The sequence below is a fragment of the Pan troglodytes genome, chromosome 3, assembly GCF_028858775.2.
Source record: "Pan troglodytes isolate AG18354 chromosome 3, NHGRI_mPanTro3-v2.0_pri, whole genome shotgun sequence".
In the NCBI taxonomy this organism is placed as follows: domain Eukaryota; kingdom Metazoa; phylum Chordata; class Mammalia; order Primates; family Hominidae; genus Pan; species Pan troglodytes.
Window position 1 is genome coordinate 145,421,730 of NC_072401.2, and position 14,299 is coordinate 145,436,028.

Sequence of the window (14,299 nt, forward strand, 5' to 3'; positions counted from 1 at the left end):
CACATTGGATATTATCTTAGAAATACCACTTAGTAGGTTTCATAGATAATGGATAAATTTTCTGTTGTTTTAATTTACATTTTAAAAGTAGTGAGGTTGAAAATGATGCAATTTGAAATGCATGTGCATAAGAAGTTGAATAGAAGTTTATTGGTCAGAAGGTGGAATGAGTTTTGAACAAGTTAAATGTTTTGAAAAACAGTATGAATGTACTGAATACTTTTGAGGTGTGATCTTCTAATTGCTCTCGCAATTTTCATAAGAAAACGTTTGAATTTTTCCAGTCAGTCAGTCATTGTATTAGTTCATTCCCATGCTGCTATAAAGAAGTGCCTGAGACTGGGTAATTTATAAAGGAAAGAAGTTTAATTGACTCACAATTCTGCGTGGCTGAGAAGGTTTCAGGAAACTTACAATCGTGGCAGAAGGGGAAGCAAACACATCCTTTTTCACATGATGGCAGAAGTAAATGGGGAAGCCCCTTATAAAACCATCAGATCTCATGAGAATTTGCTCACTATCATGAAAATAGCATGGGGGAAACCGCCACAATGATTCAATTACCTCCCACTACATTCCTCCCACAACACGTGGGGATTGTGGGAACTACAATTCAAGATGAGATTTGGGTGGGGACACAGCCAAACCACATCACTATGCCCCTGACCCCTCCCAAATCTCATGTCCTCACATTTCAAAACACAATCATGCCTTCCAAACAGTCCCCCAAAGTCTTAACTCATTCCAGCATTAACTCAAAAGTCCAAGTCCAAAGTCTCATCTGAGACAAGGCAAGTCCCTTCCACCTATGAGCCTGTAAAATCAAAAGCAAGTTAGTTACTTCCTAGATACAATGAGGGTATAGGCAATGGGTAAACACACCCATTCTAAATAGGAGAAATTGGCCAAAAACAGGGGCTACAGGCCCATGCAAGTCTGAAATCCAGTGGGGCAGTAATTAAATCTTAAAGCATCTTAATAATCTCTTTTGACTCCATGTCTCACATCCAGGTAATGCTGTTGCAAGAGGTGGGCTCCCACAGTCTTGGGAAGCTCCGCTCCTGTGGCTTTGCATGGTGCAACCCCCCTCTCGGCTGCTTTCACAGGCTTTCTGTTATCCAGTTCCAAAGTCACTTCTGCAATTTTAGGTAACCTTATAGCAGCACCCCACCTCTAGTCGTAACTTACTGTATTAGTCTGTTCTTATGCTGCTATAAAAAACTGCCCAAGACTGTGTAATTTATAAAGGAAAGAGGTTTTATTTATCTACAGTTTTGCATGGCTGGGAAGGTCTCAGGATACTTACAATCATGACCAAAGGGGAAACAAACACATCTTTCTTACATAGTGGCAGGAAGGAGAAGAATGAGAGCTGAGTGAAGGGGGAAGCTCCATTATAAAACTATCAGATTATGTGAGAATTTACTCACTATCATGAGAATAGCACAGGGGAAACCACCGCAATGATTCAAGTACTTCCCACTGGGTTCCTCCCATGACATGTGGGGATTATTGGAACTACAATTCAAGATGAGATTTGAGTGGAAACACAGCCAAACCATATTAGTCATTCCACATATTGAGTGATTTCTCTCTTCTATTCAGTATTCTTCCACAGAGAGGGACCCATAGTCATGACCTTCAAGGAACCTAAATCCTGGTGTCTTTATGGTTATGGGTGGCATACAATATACAGGTAAGCCAATGTTACAGGATGTTGTGAAACTATTCCTATTCTTCCATAATTAGCCACTAGGACCATGGCTGAAACCAAGAGGCACTGATTACCACCTCACTCTAAAAAGAATTACTGAGCTTGTGCTCACTGCGGGGGCCAGATCTCTTTGCAGGGCTATGTTAGGCTTTACACAATGTGACCCTCTAGTCTGTACAAGGAGAGGAATGCAGAGGGAAAGAGATTCACTGGAGTCTCTTGTCAGTGACCTGGTGGTGAATATATGGTAATGGGTAAATCCCATTCACCTGATGAAGAAAAGGAGAAGGATGCACTTCATTCTTAGAATCTAAGCAGGAACAGGAAAGGGAAAATCTAGGAGAAAAGCTTACAAAGACTGTAAATGCCTTCAAGAAGATGAGAGAAACTAACATTTGGTTTACTGTCAGCAGTCTGTTCGGGCGGCATTTTGCCAATATAGCCCTATCCCTATTTGAGTAAGGGAAAGGGAATTGTGGTTGGACAACCGAGTTCTGAGAAAGGCAGTGATTGAGCAGCTGAATTCCATCCATTTGGTGGGTAAGGACCCCAGAGTATTCAAAGGATCAAATGGAATGTGACTGAAGAGTTATCTTGCTGATTTTACCCAGGAGGACTCTCCACTAGGCAAGGGGATACCAAACACAATGAGGCATGGGATAAGGATTTCGTGATGAGAATTGGGCAGAACTGGAGTTTAATCCCCGTGTCATGGTAAGGCCCTCTGAAATTCTCTCTACGTCTTTGAGAGACTCAGCATTTGTATTCTGACTCCTAGAGTCCCTTAGTGGCCAGTCAACGTAAGCCAAGTTAGTAGCTACAGCCGTCAGGCACACAATTGCACCATGAACAGTGAAGTAAAAAAATGTCCTTTCTTTGCTTTTTTCCTCTAATCCCAATCCCAGAGGCAAGAAAACCTAGAGAAAAGAAAGTAGCTGTATAGCTTTCATTTACATATAAGATTGATGTTTTGAAATTTTAAAAACAAAAACGACCAGAAAGTTGCCTATCTCCCCAAGATGTTTCTAGGGAATAGGAATAAGAAATAGGAAAAGTATATTCCATGCAATATAAGCAAATTTAAAGAATTAATTTTTTTTACCCTACTGAATTGAGACTTGCCAATAACCAGTTATACAAATAAAGAGGCTACTCCTGGGAGCTGAGTGCTATGAAAAAAACACAGGAAGAAAATGAAAGAGAAATTAATGGGAAGGAGGGAAGAAGACTACAAGCTGCTTTGCCTTGCGTAGGCAGGGAAGACCTATTTCATTCAATGAAATTTTACTGAGTTTTCTTGTGTTCTAGCCATTATTCTGGGCTCTGAGGATACATCGTAAACAAAGCAGATAAAAAATACAGTCATCAGAATTTTCCTTGAAGGTGTGAGACAGGAATAATATGGAGGCAGTCAAGCAAAGATATGAAGCAAAAAAAGGAGAAAAAATTAGAACAAAGTTCCTAAGAAAGGAGCAAGCTTAGTATGTTGGAGTTTTGGGGAAAAGTTCAGTGGTTGCAACCTAATGACAGGAGAGAGTGGGAGAGGGTTGAGGGGGGCAGGCCAGGTGAGCTGAGCATGTGGACAGGTCAGAACTTCAGAGAGCATGCTAACAAGTGGTGATTTTATTCTGGTGCAGTGAAAAACCTACTGGAGATTTTAAGTAGGAGAAATACATGATCTAATTGATAGTTTGAAAAAATTGCTCTGTGAAGGAGGGAATACAAAAAACAAGAGTAGAGACAGGGAGACAAGCTGTGGGGCTGTTACTATATTCCATGCAATCTCATCCATTCTTTTTAGTAAGAATAAATTCTGCTGGTCACCTTTTAGTGATTTCTTTTTAAAATTTCAAAATATTCAGAGATGGGGGTACTTTAATCTGAGGACATTAAAATATACAGCATTTTTATGCTTTGTTAGGCCTAGAAAAAGTTTAATAGACTTAGGTAAGACTTACATTAAACTGATTACTTCTGATTTAAAGGTAATAGCGTTCAGCTGAGAATGGAAATAATTTTCACCTGGTTGGCAATATTTGAAATCACTTCTGCACCTTCAGTTTTATCCAGTTGAATAATACAGGTCTAAAATTTCCTTTATTTGCTATTGTCAGAGCAAATTGTTACCAATAACACCACCTACAAGAGAGAAGAGCCATGAGAAGGGTAAAGGACAATCTATGAGTAACTTAAGTGGAGGCTGATATAACATATTCTCTAATATATGATGCTCTGATAGCATTTGACAAGACCATTTGGAAGAGACCCAGATGGAGACAACAATTCTAGTTAATATGCTCCATTGAGTGATGTTCATCAGCTGATTATGTGAACTCAGGCTGAACTCTAGTCATAAAATTTGGAAAGAAGGCAGTTTGAGAAATTGTGTATTCTTCACTGTGAAATGATTGACCTGAGCATGAAATCAATTCTAAAAATAACTAAGGGGCAGATAAGTTCAGGACCAAGCTTATACAAATGAGAACCACTCAAAAGATCTCCAGTTTTATTCCTAAACCTATCTGTGCTAAAGAACTTTTTGGATGCTTCCCACAGGACTGAAATTCCTGCCTCTAATTTGGACAATGACAGTTCTCTGTAATCCACAATTGAATGGTCACTGGAACATGTTAGACATGCAACATAGTCAAAGAATGCATAGATTAGGGTAACTATGTCAATTATAAGTAAAACCCCATGTAGATTAATGTAACTCTGTTAGGGAGATGTGTACTAGCAACTGCCTTGTTGCTATATGTATATATGTATACATATGTATATATATATTTAGTTTTGAAAAAGTTAATGGCTTCTGTTATTGCCTCTTTAAAAATGTAATATAGTTTTGTTACAGAAAATTAAGAAGCTAGAAAAAAAGTATAAAGAAAAAGACAAAAATTAGCTATAATCCCACCAAGTGAAATTAAGCTCTATACATATCCTGGCATGTCCCCCATCCACAGCCCCCTCACCCACAGAAAGAACCTTTAATGTAGAACTGTCTGCAATCTTTTAAATATGCAACAAACACCATTCCTTGTCATCAGACCTACCAGATTTTATCATGGTGTGACTGTAATGTCTGAGGTTTCTGAAATACTTTAGAATTTATACATTCAAAGGAGTCACCTTGAGAGGTAATAACATTCATTTATTCAAATGCAGATGTTGAACATAGCAGATTTGTGACAATCTCTTACTGCTCACTTAGGGGAGGCATACAGCATATGGCCATGGCCTGCTCTATGTCCTGTTTTTAGGATGGGAGAAAAAGGACCTCAGACACTCCTCCTTCTGACTCCAAGGATAAGGCAGTCAGAATGTATGTGGTGTGTACTCGAAGACGAAACGTGCTGCACATTGGGACCCCAGGTCCCTTGTTTACCTGTCCTTTCTGAGGTGTGGGCATCCTGGAGTCCCTCAGAGATTTCTGACCCAGCCATCTCAGTAAGATCTGCTGTGTCCTGGAGGTGATGAGTGCTCTCCAGAGTTCATTTGAAAGTCAGGCCCTTCTCTATGTGCTCCTACCCCTGTGCCTGTCATTCTCTTTACTGTTGAGGAGGGACCTTAACTCCTGGCAGGTGAACTATAATTAAGATCAATGGATACTAAAGTAGGCCTATCAAGAATCTGGTTTTTGACAAAGATTTGAATAGAACTTGGTCCTTGCCCTCAAGGATCTCACAGTATGATAAACTTGTCTTTGCTTTTTAAATTACAGTGCCGTTTCAGCAGTCAGGCACCTTGGGTACTTGACTGAATCTTGTTCTTTTCCAATATATTTCACATGAGACTTCATGTTATCCTGGACAGCCACCTAATGAGAGTCCAGGCTGGAGTCTTCATTCCCCTTCTGCATGTTCTCTGCTGTTGGCTTTGTTCAGACCCTTCTTTCTTCTCATCTATCCTACTGTAATGGGCTTTACATTTTAAACATAGCTTGAAATAACAAATCATGACTATACTACATGCAAATAGTTTGTATTTTGTTTTATTTTTATTTAGAAGTAGAGAATACAGTAATAGGCAGGAGAACAGGGAGTTAGGATAGCCAAAGGTTGGGGCATAAGCAAAGGAATAGCAGGTGCAGCCAGTTTGCATAAGCAAGAGAACAGCAGGTGAAGCTGGTTCTAGGCAAGATCAGGCAGCATGCAGGCCACATCCTCATGCCTGTGATAAAAAGACAGAAGTTTCCACTTCAGCCTCTGCTTGACCATGAGCTACGCCTCCACTTCAGCCTCTGATTGGTCACAGGCCAATCCTTCATAGGGTGTAGCCAATTGGAGGCTTCTAAAGGGTACCTAGGGGTGTTGCCAAGTTCTTTCGGCTTTATAAAAACCCTAATTGGGGCCGGGCGCAGTGGCTCACACCTGTAATCCCAGCACTTTGGAGGTCAAGGCAGGTGGATCACTTGAGGTCAGGAGTTTGAAACCAGCCTGGCCAACACAGTGAAACCCCATCTCTGCTATTAAAAAAATACAAAAATTAGTCAGGCATGGTGGTCCGCACCTGTAGTCCCAACTACTGTGGAGGCTGAAGCACGAGAATCACTTGAACCAGGGAAGCAGAGGCTGCAGTGAGCAGAGATTGCGCCACTTTGCACTCAAGCCTGGGTGACAGAGGGAAACTCTGTCTAAAAAAAAAAAATTAAAAAAAGCATTAATGATTCAAAAAAAATCACTGATGTTAAGAATTCATGGGTGGAAATTTGAAAAATCTGTTTCAGAATATGTGAGAATTAAGAAAGGCAAAAGGTTTATTTTGTTTATTGTTATTTATTTATTTATATATTTATTAAGACAGGGTCTCACTCTGTTGCCCAGGCTGGAGTGCAGTAGCATGATCACAGTTCACTGCAGCCTTGATTTCCCAGGTTCAAGCAATCCTCCCACTTCAGCCCCCTGAGTGGCTGATACTACACGTGTGCACCACCACACCTTTCTAATTTTCATATTTTTTGTATAGACTAGGTTTCACCTTTTTGCTCAGGCTGGTCTCAAACTCCTGAGCTCAAACAATCCTCCTGCCTTGGCCTCCCCCAAAGTTTTAAACATATGTAAATATATTATTTTAAATATTTTATTCACTAATAGGGTAAATACTATAAGTAGCATCTTAATATTTCCTCAATATCCATCAAAATATGTGAAAGCAAGTTAGACAAAACTTAGGGAGAGCTTTCATTGGGCAAATGGGGGACAGATTTATATTTAGAGGTTCCCTTTAATTGGGCACATGCAAAAAAAAAATTCTGCTAGAGAAACACAGTGACTTCTATGTGTCCAGTTGAAAAAGATGTAATTTTATGCAGTTCTGTTTCTCTTTTGAGTTCAACTGAACTCAGAGGAATAAACCCTCCTAGAGCTGTTCACACTGGTATTTAGAGCAAAATTAAAAACTGAATTCTCACCTTTATCAGTCATCGAATACAGTAAGAAATTAAGATGATCATTCCAACAACAACAAGCATCACCTCAAAAATAACACGAGCCATCGCCCACCAATTAATGAGTGTTATCCCTACAGGAGATAAAGAGAGCGGCAAAATTATGAAAGTCTGAAATAAATGACCACATACAATTGAAAAATAAGATAACATCAGCGTAACATCACCTTGCCTTTTAATAGAAAGTACAATTAACATACTATTATGTGTATTTTGTCTTTTTTAAAACTGTGTGCTTTACAGTAACCTTGTGGGAAACTGGGACTGTGGGTGATCAAGTCTTTTGTCCAAGGTCGCACAAATAGTTGATGACAGAACTAAGACCTGAGGCTTCTGATTCCAGACCCAGCGTTCTTCACTAGTGTAACTGTAGATAAGAACTCAGTGGACGTTCTCCTCAGATATGGGGAAAAAACCACAAATTCTCCCATAGTTTGGAAATTATGAGAGAAAACAATGTCTTAACATATAAAAGAGCATTGAACAGATCATAGAATCATAATTTTGGAAAGAAACTGGTATAAACAGTTTACAAATGAAGAAAAGAAGCTGAATAAGGTTAACTTAGCCTTGGTCAGACAACTAGTTAAAAGTAGAATTATAACTATAATGCAGGTCATCTATATTCTAAGCTTTATTCCTTCCACAGTATTCTTATGCATAGTCTCCAATATAGTCACTAAAAATGCTTGTTAAGTCATTTATATGTTGGGAATGAAACAATTGAAATCAAGTAAGAGATATTTCCATATTTATAGCATATTTGTAGTGCTTCCAGATGAAGTAAATAGAATGGAAGGCTAGACATAAAGGTAAAATGGCTCATTTATTTGCCTAATTAATATTTAAAAGTCCTATTATTGATAAAAAGTAAAAGTAGCATTTCCTCTTGCTGGTGTTGCCCAGCCTTCTTGACCACTTAGCTTGAATGTATGCGATAGTGATGAAGTTCTATGCTGTGCTTTTTACCCTGTGAGCCATGGACACGGCCACGTGTGAAGGGAGGGTTAGAATGCAGAATAGCAAATGAGCACACACAGTGATACTCAAGTGAGGGGAAGGGATGTCCCTTCAGCAGAGGTTGTCAAGATGGTCCCTAAGTGGTTGCATTGGGCCAAAAATGAATCAAGGCTGAGATTTACCCTTGAAATACAGTACCAGTTAATTAGATGATTTTAAATGCCTTGCTTTTTACATGAGGGAAGAGGGAAGTTCACTTGTTTTATAAGCTCTTATGAGGCTTCTTTCAAGTACTCAGGGTTGGTTAGAAAGGTAAAACATCTAACTTAAGAGAAAAACTATTACCAAATTATGTATTTCTATTTCCAAAATGTTTTTATTTATTTTTATTTACTTATGTATTTGTTTTTGAGACATGGTCTTACCAAGGCTCGAGTACAGTGGCACAGTCATAGCTCACTGCAGCCTCAAACTCACAGGCTCAGGCAATCGATCCGATCCTCCCACCTCAGCCAGCCTCCCAAGTAGCTGAGACTACAGGTGCATGCCCCATCCCAGCTAATTTTTGTATTTTTTGTAGAGATAGATTTTGCCATATTGCCCAGGCTGTTCTCATATTCCTGGGCTCAAGCGATTAGCCAGGCTCGGCCTCTGAAAATTCTGGGATTATAGGCATGAGCCACTGCCCCTGGCCCCCAAAATGTTTTTAAAAATAAGAAATGCCTATTTTAATTTTAAAAAGAGAATATTTTCTTTGCCTTTACAATTTTGTGTGAATAAAGTTAACAACATATGCTCTTCTGTTTTAAGATTGACACATTTTCTTAGGCATTTGAAACAAGCAATGGGATAGTTTAAAATGGAATGACTTTTATTCTTTGTCAAATATTAACATATCTGCTTCAGGGAAACGATGGACAAGTTGTCCCCTTTCTCCTATAAAGCAAAATTTCAATGTAAGTCCAAGTAAGTAAGACATGTGCAAAGAAAAAAATCATTTTGGAATCAAACTGTTCTGTGGGTTTCCTTTTCTTAATCATATTTTGAGAGTTGTTGGTCAACTTTCAACATCTAGCTAGTAAAATTTATGAGGTAATGTGTCAGTCCTACCATTAGTAATTTCAGTATCTACTTTTAATGACCCAACAAGTATTCATGGATGAGAAATAAGCAAATTGTCTCATAACTGAGGGGAAAGGAATGAGAAAGTATTGGAAGAATCACTTATTGACTTCCACAAGAAGCAATGCATTTTTAAAAAATGTAAAAATAATGAGAAGAAAGGAGGCATATGGAGCCATTACTCCACACAGATGCCAGTCCCATGCAAAGAGGGATCATGCAGCTATCAATTTTCCACATTTATGCCACAGCCACTGTCTGAATCTAAACTGTTACTGTGTCTCATTTGAGCTTTTGCCAATAGTTTCTCTGGATTCTATGTCAGTAGCAATTGATAGTATGGTTGCCTTACTGTTCCACCTGTGCTAACCTTCCCTCTCAGTCCACATCTTACTTTTGTCTCTGTCTCCACTTGCCATTTTACATCATGAAGCTCTCTTACTACCAAAGCCACACAATTTTCTAGAGTTTAATTATTACAAATTACTTAGTATATACTACGTTGTTTGATGATTGAGGATTCAGGTATATTTTTTCATTCTTTAGGCTTTACGTACAAAGGTTAATTGGGGCTTGCCTTCTCTTTCTTGGTTACAGTTAATGGTTGTGGGTGGTATATGGGCTTTGGAGTAAAACAGATGGGTTTTCTGTCACGAAAGCTTGAGAACTGTCATGAGTTACAGCTCATGTAAATAGAGTTCAATCACAACAATGACTCCAGAGCAACTATTTAAAACTAAGAACATATCATTTTCCTCTTCTGGAGGGTAAACAGTTGTAACAGAATTTTCTGAAACTTCATTAACACTATGAGCTGGATATGTGTCCCGTTTGTGCTTATCTGAATATAAGAGAAGTTGAGAAAGGGAACAAGAATGAGGTGACTGCATGGACATAAAGCGTATCATGAAAGACAAATCTCCCACATCCCTCCCAGCTGCAGCTCCAGAATTTCTTCTTCTCCCCTGAAAACTAACAAGAGAGACTGCCACCAGATTCCTCTTATCTCAGCACCCAGCTTTGCTTATTGTTTATCAGTCACTGAGAATGTGTGAGGCTCTGAGCTAATAACTTTTAGATACATCTTCTTCTTTAGCCTTTAGAGAAATGCTGTGAGATAAGTACTGTGTTATTGGCCCCATTTTAAAATTAATGGGATAGAAACCCTGCAGGGCAACTCACCCTGGGTCAGCAGCGGGGATAGAGCTGAGCCCGGGTCTGAGCTGAACTCAGTTTGCCCACAGACCCTCCGCACCACTGCAATATTAGGTCCCCTTCATCTGGCCCACTATTTCATGGTCACGTGCATCATTTCTGTGCTTTGCCACATTGTTTTAATTTCTTTAACTCACAGTATGATTTCTGTGAGATATTTCAGAGGCAAGAATTCCTCTGTAGTAGGAATTGTGTCTACTTATTAGGCTGTGTCTACTTAGCTCGCATTTCTCAGTGTTTGTCAGTTTCTCTGCAGTGACAGGTCCCCTAAAATAGGGTTGCATCACAAAAGCGATTTCAGAGCCACAATTTAAAAATAAAAATGAAAACAAACCATTTGTCTGTGATGAGATGTAACTCTTTGTGACTGAAGAAGAGGTTGAAGTGTGCATTGCCACACCAGTGGTACTTGATGCTGATATGCTCACAATTTCTGTATAAAATAGAAGTTGAGAAAGGGATTAAGAACGAGGTGACTGAGCGGACCATAAAGCATATCGCAAAAGACAAATTCCCTCACATCCCTCCAGTCCCTGAGCTAAGCGCTTTGGTATATATCTTACATAATCTTTAGAGAATTGCTGTGTGGTAAGTATTGTATTATTGGCCTTATTTTAAAATTAAGGGGCCAGAAGCCCCTCCAGAATTTCTGCATGGCAGAGGTTTACAGATAAAGTGTGCCTTGGTTTTCTCATCTGTACAATAATAATACTTGCCTCAAAATGTCATTGTGAGAACGAAATTAGTTTAAATATGTGTATGTGGTGTGTGTGTATGTGATGTGCATGTGTTAGTATAGTACTTGGCACATAAAGAGCATTACATGTATGTTGGGTATTATTGTTATTATGCTTATAAAGGGGTAACTTGAAGTTGCATTTTGGAAACTGTCTATGCTAAGAAAGGTGGAAGCGCATAATAATTATATAGAACAAAACTTCTGTCCCATATCTCAGTGTCTCCATCTTCTAGGGACAATCTTACTTCTTCAATAAAAATGGAAACAATAATAAAACACTATTACATTGCATGAACCCAGGAGGCAGAGCTTGCAGTGAGCTGAGATCACACCACTGCACACTCCAGCCTGGGTGACAGAACGAGACTCCGTCTGAAAAAAACAAAAAACCACGCACGGAAACATGAAATCAGAATGTAGACTCACATATATCCTTTTAAAATCTCATTAAATAAATTGTGAATTATTTCTGTAATTAAACACTTTTTATTCTTAAATGCAATACATTTCAAATTTATAAGTTATTTTATAAAATTTTATAAATTAAATTCTTTAAATTGCAAAAGTAATATAGATTCAATAAAGAAAATTTGGGAACTCCAAGAAAGCACAAAGAATAATATAAAATTCATCTACAGTCAGCCGACGCAATGTTGAACATTTGACACATTTTGATATATAGCCATCTGAACTTTTAGTTGTTATATCTAAATATAGGATCATGTTGTTTAAATATATGTGAATATGTATATAATGTTTACAAGTCTGACTTTCTACTTAATATGCCACAGATATCCCTATGCTGTCAAATATTCTTCTATGAGAAGATTTTTCTGACTGCAAAGTATTCCATTATATGAATGTTCTGTGGTTTATATTTCAATCTCCTATTCTGTGCATTCATGTGTTTTTCACTCTTCTGAGAGTTATAAATCATTATAATAAACGTCAGTACCCTGAACTCTGTAGATGTACCTTTGCTCATCTCTTTGAGACATTCAAATGAGGGGAATGGCACCCAAGTGCAATGGAGTGGAGGTGGAAGGGCTTCTTCTCAGAGGTAGCCAACTTGGCCCCCCAGCTGAATGCTCAAAGTTTCCTGGAGAGCACACGAACAACAGAAAACATCTTCTCTGACACCTCTCATTAGTCTACTCAAGGGAAGAGTTCTAAAACCTTTCTCTATTTATCAGCTGATAGGTAATCAGTTTACCTCCAAATCATGGAGAAGGCATGATCTATTGTTCCTAAACTGTCTACGTTTTCTCTTCTCTTTTAAGTTCTTTTCTGGCCTTGCTCTTTAACTTGGCCTGCCACCTGATTCCATCATGTGTGTATAAACGATTGCCATATGAATTCACTAAATAGCATGCAAAACAATTACTGAATGTTTCTAAGTTGTTCAGCACTCAGGTATAATGGCTTTTAAGATAATATAAAAACCAATGCTTTTAAACAATAACGTGGTGATAGGGATTTTGAAGTTCAACAAATATTAAGATTAAAATTACAGAAAGAAACATCTTTATGAGTCAATTAAAGTATGTAAAAATTATTTACAAAGATAACTAATGAACAAAAATAATCCATCTCTCTTAATAAATGTTAGATATGAGCTTCGGCTTATTTGTAGATAATGGAATATGGACCATGTATTGTATTTTTGAAAAGGCATACAACCTGAGTAAAGTAGGTTTAGCTATGAAAGTGTTATGAAAATAGCTAGTAAAATAACAAGCCAAAAAAAATCAAAAGTGTTAATGGCCAGAAGCCTTAAATGGGCATGTAACAATAAACTTGAGATCAGCCTTTGGCTCAGCTACATGGGAATACAAATGGAAAAGGCAGCTGGAGCTCTCATCCTTCACTCAGGTGTGCTTGTCACTTCCATTTCTAACTTTCATCCTCTCCATGCTTCTCCTTTTAATCCTCCACTCCTTCTTTACACCTTTCAGTTCAGTGTAATCCACTTACATTTAGGGTGCACATTTCTTATCCCTGTGGATACAAAATGGGCTCTTCTGAAACATAAAACTTGTTCCTAAGACTTCCATATCCCATTATTTTGAATTTTCTCAGCATGAGAATAGTGCTTTATTCATAAAAGGTGTTAAATGAAATGTTAATTATTATAAATGCTTGGACAAATTCTTATGGAGAAAGAATTAGGTGAGTGGTATGGTTTGGATCTGTGTCATCATCCAAATCTCATGTGGAAATGTAATCCCCAAAGTTGGAGGTGGGGCCTGGCGGGAGGTAATTGAATCATGGGGCTGGTTTCTCATTGCTTAACATCATCCCCCTTGATGCTGACGTGGACATAGTAATTTCTCATAAGATCTGGTTGTTTAAAAGTGTGTGGCACCTCCCCACTCTCTCTTGCTCCTGCTCCAACACTCTCTCTCCCCACTCTCTCTCTTGCTCTTGTTCCAGCCATGTAAGACATGCCTACTTTCCCTTCGTCTTTTGCCATGATTGTTTCCTGAGGCCTCCCCAGAAGCAGAAGCACTATGCTTCTTGTATAGCCTGCAGAACCATGAGGCAATTAAACCTCTTTTCTTTATAAATTACCCAGTCTCAGTTATTTCTATATAGCAGTGTGAGAAGAAATGGGTTTTCAGATTGCATCTGAATGTAAACATAATAATTTAAATAATAAATTTAATTTATAATTAATACTAACATATAATTAATTATAAATTAATTTATAATTAATAATAACATGTAATTAATTATAAATTAATTTATAATTATAAATTAATTTATAATTAATAATAACATGTAATTAATTATAAATTAATTTATAATTAATAATAACATGTAATTAATTATAAATTAATTTATAATTATAAATTAATTTATAATTATTAATAACATGTAATTAATTATAAATTAATTCATAATTAATCATAACATGTAATTAATTATAAATTATTTTATAAGTATAAATTAATTTATAATTAATAATAACATGTAATTAATTATAAATTATTTTATAATTAATAAATTTAATTCAATTAATAAAATTGTTTAATAAATTAAACCAAATGACAAAATAGCACATGCAGAATGAATGCAAGCATCTGTAAAAATAAGCATCATT

General features: G+C 37.5%; 1 protein-coding gene across 4 annotated transcripts in view; it reads right to left on the reverse strand.

Annotated features, from left to right (window-relative positions):
* Window positions 1–344: 344 nt before the first annotated feature.
* GYPE (glycophorin E (MNS blood group)) overlaps window positions 345–14,299 on the reverse strand; it is a 42,433-nt gene continuing 28,478 nt past the window's right edge. For 2 of the 4 annotated variants that reach the window (XM_009448348.5, XM_063809049.1), the window contains exons 2-4: window positions 10,792–10,890; window positions 7,125–7,234; window positions 345–3,853 (exon numbers count right to left, since the gene is read on the reverse strand). In XM_009448348.5, coding sequence (XP_009446623.2) covers window positions 7,134–7,234; window positions 10,792–10,890 — 200 coding nt within the window. In that variant the 3' untranslated portion in view covers window positions 345–3,853; window positions 7,125–7,133. Of the gene's footprint in view, window positions 3,854–5,689; window positions 5,885–7,124; window positions 7,235–10,791; window positions 10,891–14,299 lie in introns of those variants that run through there. The other 2 variants (XM_054683866.2, XM_054683867.2) reach the window with 1 other exon arrangement.